The sequence below is a fragment of the Orcinus orca genome, chromosome 7, assembly GCF_937001465.1.
Source record: "Orcinus orca chromosome 7, mOrcOrc1.1, whole genome shotgun sequence".
Classification (NCBI taxonomy): Eukaryota; Metazoa; Chordata; class Mammalia; order Artiodactyla; family Delphinidae; genus Orcinus; species Orcinus orca.
In genome coordinates, this window is record NC_064565.1 from 107,002,584 (window position 1) to 107,008,583 (window position 6,000).

The 6,000-nt window shown below is 44.2% G+C and overlaps 1 protein-coding gene across 2 annotated transcripts in view; it reads right to left on the reverse strand.

The window, feature by feature from the left end:
* The window catches only part of CUL3 (cullin 3), a 97,556-nt gene extending 93,091 nt beyond the window's left edge, over positions 1-4,465 (reverse strand). Inside the window, exon 1 of one of the 2 annotated variants that reach the window (XM_004262640.4) lies at positions 4,059-4,465. In XM_004262640.4, the coding sequence (XP_004262688.1) occupies positions 4,059-4,124 (66 nt within the window). In that variant the 5' untranslated portion in view covers positions 4,125-4,465. The remainder of the gene's footprint in view (positions 1-4,058) is intronic. The other variant, XM_033426576.2, reaches the window with a different exon arrangement.
* Positions 4,466-6,000: the final 1,535 nt, after the last annotated feature.

The window sequence follows — 6,000 nt, forward strand, 5'->3', positions numbered from 1 at the left end:
ATTATTTAAAAGGCCAAATTCTCACATTATATTCTATACTACTAAGATTGTTTCAAATTCAGTAACTTTAGTATTAATAATTTGGCAGTAATAATTTTCTTGGCTCCTGTGAACTTTCTAGGGAGATAACGCAAAATATATACTTTTATAGATAACTACTTTATCTTTTTATTTTTAAACTTCTAAAGCCTGAGAGGTACTAACAGCTACAACACAGCTGACTGTCCTAAAACCATTAAACAGAACAAAATCAGTCTAAGTGAAAGCAACACTTTAATGAATGTTATATCTTACTCCATAACATCTCTGTAACAAAACACTAGAGAATGCAAAACAAACTTATAGTTAATTCCCCGCCCTGTGTGATTTCCAAAACTATTATTCAGCCTTTCTCTATGTACAGTCCAGCTAGTTCTAGGCAACAACTACTTTCCCTAAGAGAAACCTATTTTGAAGATCAAAGCTGTTCCTCCATATCTAGCAAATATCACTATAGCCAGGAAAAAAAAAAAAACATTAACTGTCCCCATTTGTCATTAAATTCTTGTCCTCTTAAGTATTTAAGTACATCACAAATGATCTTAAAATTCATCTCTTTCTAATCTCAGTCATTTTGCGGGTTCCATCTAACAATAACTTCTACATCAGTAACTGTTCACGCCACACAGGTGGTGCTCTGTGAAGCCCATCTAGAACTATGGAGTGGACACTACAACCAGAGATTCATTATCATGATTTAGCATGCTTCTATAAACCAAAAACTGAAACCATTTCCAGATCACACTCTAAAGACAATCACTTTCATAACACGTCTCCTAAACTCTGAAGGCTCAGACAAGAAGGCAAATCAGAGGAGAGACCAGTATTTCCATTCAACCATATCCCCTCCAAACCAATCAAGCTTTTCAAGCCCACGTGGACAGTGGACAGTACAGATGGTGAGTAATGGCTTTTCAAAGATAAGGACAAAAGGTTCACCTGACAGCAACTAATCCTACATAGTGGAATAAAAGCTCAGGAGTGAGACACATGGCAACAGCAAGGAAAGAGGACCAGGAACTTCTGGGGGCAGCATTCTTTGGTCCAAATCCATATCGTTTCCAGAAGTTTCCCAACTACAGACTTCTTCCTTAAAAAAGTTTTGTGGCCCTTGCTGTTACTTTGGGTACCAAAAAACCCCAAAAGATGTGAAATGATATGTATTTTGTCCACTGCAGGAAAGTTTACAAACTGGAATAAATATTTCCTCCATCACCAATCTATAAGTGCAGAAAGCTCTTCATTGTTTCCCACCTTAAAAAGAACCAATTTCTCAGAAACTGATTTTACTGATGGGACTATAGCTGGAGTAGGTTTACACATTTACAAAATATCCTGTACCTTCACTTACTATTTTGCAATGAAAACAAAACAATCCCGAAACATATTTTTATACTTTTTACACACCAATTTTATAAAACACACTCTGAAAAGAGCACGTGAGGCTTTCGATTACACTGCAATTTCCCTTAGAGTAACTGTCTATCTCAAATGGTAATGTAAAATACAACAGTTTTAAGTATGTACACACGAGTACATATGAACATAATATTTTCTTTATGGAATAATATGCATTTACTACTTCTGACTAGCAATCCATGGAGACTATAGTTCTGTAAAAGACTGCTAACCTGGAATAAAAAAAAAATTCTGAAGGTCTAGAAGCACTCAGTTACCAAATTAATCAGTGAAATACCACACCACTGAGGTATGTATCCATCCTGAATGAAGGTTCAAAGAACTATGACTTTAAAAGTTACACATTAAAAAACATAATGGTTCTTTTCAGTAGGAACTACTTATGAGTGATGTTAATACTTATGAAATAAAAAAAAATCTTAATGCTTTTAAAAATTAGCAGATATTAAGTATTGAATATCAAACACTAGCCACTTACAAACTTCATTTAAGGATTTTAGAAAAACTTTGAGGGCAACAAGTTTTAGACAGAAAGGGTCTAAACTAGCTCATGACCATAATGCTGCTTAAAAAAAAAAATCAGTTTCAGTAGTATGTGGTAACTTGTCACATACTATTATACTCTTCAGCTAAAGGAATAATGAAATTCTCTCCCACCACTTCCTCCCAACAATACAAGATCCAGAAGGGAGGGATACTGGTCTTTCAAGCTATACCGATATATCCCAAGACCCTAGGACAGTGCCTGGCACACAGTCGTCAGTAATATTTGTTGAATGAATGAAGGAATGGAAGAACAGGTAGGAACAGGCAAAACCAAGAGATCAAAGAGTTGACTACACATAAAGGTACAACTGGTTAATCAGAATATCCACATAAGTAAGCTGATGTCAGATGTGAACTACTCCACATTTTAGTAATAATCTGAATTAGAAGAACTCAGACTTTAAGAATAGCTAATTTTTTCTTAAAAAATTCTTGTACTAAACTATTTAAAATTCTGAGTAATTCTAGATTCTGCTAAAAATATTCAGAACTGGTTTAGCAGGAGAACTAACATTACTCACAAAATCATAAACCCAGTTCATTGTTTCATTATAAGGAAAAACGTGCACATGAAGTTCATCAGTTCTCTTCTGTCAACATTTCTCACTTTCTTTGTACTTTCTCATGATTACTTAGAAAAAAAACTTCAAAGATATAAAATCCCTTTAATGAGCATCAAAACATTTAATTCTCCTGAGTATATCCTACATTTATTTACATAAACCCTGAAGACTCTTCACATTGATATTAATATTTATTATTACAACTTCAGAGTTCTGCATAAGGTGTATTTCCTTCTTCTAAATTTTAAGAATTCAGAGAGGTCCTCAAGTTCTCTGGGTCGCTTTCTTACTCAACTAGGACAATTATATTAATAAGTCTTCCCTCTAAAGTGCAAACTACACTTTAGAAAAAGCATGCTTCATGAAGTGAATACAAACCCTCTTTTCCCTCCTTGCATGATATACTGTGTTTGTGATTCTAAGAAAGGAAACCCAAGTTCTTTCTCTACTTTTACTGTTTTAAAATCTTCTTTTCCATTGCTAGTTTGTCTATCTTGACATATACCTGTTACTGTAGCGACATGAGCAAGTATGTCCAGCTCCTCTGTTCCAATAGTACACTGTAATTGCTTGCCATTGGCTATCTGAACCAGATATGACATCCAAAGTTATACCCCATATACTAAACACTGCAAGGGTATGACTCAACGTAATGCTAAAAAAGAATAAGTTTCTAAACAGACTACGTTTGCTGTCCCTAAGAGTAAAGCAACTCAGGGTGGTGACTACTCATTCTTTTGGGATTCCATGGCTAAGAAATGGAGAACCAACCGTCCAATTTGTTTTCTCTTATTTCCCTTTGATTGGCAAGGCAATTCCTGCACAAGAGAGTTTGTCAAGTGCTTTGGAAGCTTGTGGATAAAAGATGCTGTAAACACACAGAACGTTGTTGGTATGTTACTATGGAGCATTACGTGGAACCATTGTCACTGCGTGGGGGGCAGGTGGATGGCATAGCCCTTCCTGAACAGGGGAAGAGCGGGAGAGGACAGTCCCCCTCATCGTTGGGCTGGCCATCTTTTAGGCTGGGTGATTTTTTCAACCGCAGCGAAATCCCACGTGAAAAGTTACACACACCCCCCAAACAAGAAGGACTTGGACAGTCCCCATACCTGCAGGGCTGGGAGTCCCGGGAACCGAGCGGGAGCGGAGTACTAGGGGTTGGGCCTACACCCCAGGAGCGTGGGGAGAATCTGGGACCGGCGAAGGGGCCCCAGCCGCAGCCGACGCCCGCAGAGCGACCGGAGGCGCAGCTCCGGGGCGGGGGAGCGGCGCCAGACTCGGGCGACGGGCGCGGGGAACGGCCCGGGAGGGCGGCCGCGCCGGGGCCCCGCGCCGCCCAGTTGCCGGGAAGGCTAGCGCCCCGCGGCCGGCGGCGTGGGGGAGGGGAGGCCGGGCCTGCGGCCTGTTGGGGGAGTTCAGCCCGGGCCTCGCGTGCGGCTCTTGGCCGGGCCCCCAACCCGGGGTCCCAGGCTCCGAGAAGAGACTCACCGGAAAGGCCCGGATCCGCATCTTGGTGTCCTTCCGGCTGCCCGTGCCTTTGCTCAGATTCGACATGGTGCTCGTCCCCTCCCCGGCGGCGGCTTCGGGTCGCACTCCGAGGCGCCGGTGTCACATTTAAGGCGGGCGGGCAGGCGAGGGGCGACGCTGGGGGCGGCGGCGCGGCCCACGGGCTGGGCTGGGGAGCTGGCCGGCCCCTGGGCGGCCGCGGCGGTGGCGGCGGCGGCTCGGGTTCCGGCGTCTCGGGCTTGGCTGGGGGGCTGCGCTGGCGCGGCGGCTCCACGGGGTGCCCCTCACGCCCGGCTCGGCTCCCTTTATCGCGCTCCTCCGCGATGGCGGCGGCGGCGGCGACGGACAAACATCTCACTGCGCAGGCCGAACGTCCTCCTCCTCCTCCTTCTCCTCCTCCGCCTCAGCGAGACGAGATCCGGCCCAGAGGGTGGAGGGGGGAGGAGGGAGGGAAGAGAGCCGGAGAGTGGAGAGATTGGGAGGAGGGGGGTGGGAAGACGAGAAGGGGAAGCGGACGGCCGCTGCGGGGGACGCTCAGATCTCGCGAGAAGAGGGCGAGTGCTCTGTCCTGGGTTGGGCGGGGCGAAGCCTGGGAGCGGGAGGGGGCAACGGGAGGAGAGAAGGGGAACCGGTAGTTGGGGAGGTGGGAGGGACCAGAGGGGCGGGGAGGTAGGAAAGGGGCGGGACTGAGGCGGGAGGTGTAAGCTGACTTTTTGAAAGGGGATCGTTGGAGACCGGATCCTGGGCGAGGTGGCTGCTGATTGGTGGACCGCGGCGCGGTCCCCGATCACGTGGACGGAGTGGGCGGGGGAAGTTCGGAGAGCCGGAGCAGTAGGACTGCAGTAGGCAGGGTCCGGCTCCGCCGGGCTGGGCTGGCCGGGGTGGGCTGAGCTAGGGCGGGAGGCGAGTAGTCTCGGGGTGGAGCGTGGGGTGCTAGGTGGATAACCACGTCCTAGAACTGGACTAGGGATGTGGACTAGGGATGGGTACTTGACCAGATGCCAGAAAGTTGAAAGAAGAGTTTGTGCAGGAGTTACCTGCAGTGTCAGAAATTCGGTTCCTGTATGCCTAACAAAGTATTCAGATCGGATGTGCACACCCCAGCTGTCAGGATTGAGGGGTGGAAATCCCCAAAATTTCCTTAAACAGCATAAGCTCTAGATTCACTGATATTTTCTGAGGGACCCAGAACTTATTAGTGTTAAGATCTCTTTTTCGTTGCCATTGAGATAACTCCCTTAACGCAGTGCAGTATTTTGGTAAATGGTGTTAAGTAGAAGATAGGATGATTAGAAACCTATCCTTAACCTGCCAAATCATTTTTACCATTACAAGAGTATGATAGACTTTGAAAGCCAAAATTTTTGTCTTTGATTCCAGTTTGCGGATAACTTGGGAAAAAAAATTTTTGGCATTGTGATCAAAAAGTCTAGTTTTGCTTTTCATTTATTATGGATTATACTTACTAATTTACCTCTTTGCCCAATTGATGTTATATTTGGATTTCTGACTCTGCAGAGGAATATGAGTTTGTGATCTCATTTTAAATAAGACCCTACATTTGGAAGCTAGGGTAGTAATACTTTTTAAATTTATTTTTTAAAGCCTTTTAAAAAAAATCTGGAGTGTAATACTTTTGTAGCATTTGGAAACTGGGTTTTTTATACTTTTTTTTAAAATAAGTGGACTGAAATATACCTTTTGATTTGTTCGCTATAAGGTTGAATTTTCCCTAAATTAGCTTAATCCTGATAGCTAGATTTACCAGTGTTGTGCTTTCACCCCCTACTTGGTTGAAATGCCCCATTAGAAACATCATATTTTCTTGTTTTGTTTTCTGGTATTTGCTAATAGAATAGAGCTTAAGAAACAAGGATGTTGCTTGAAGCAGTATCTGTGTAAATACTGAAGCTAAAAATAGGTC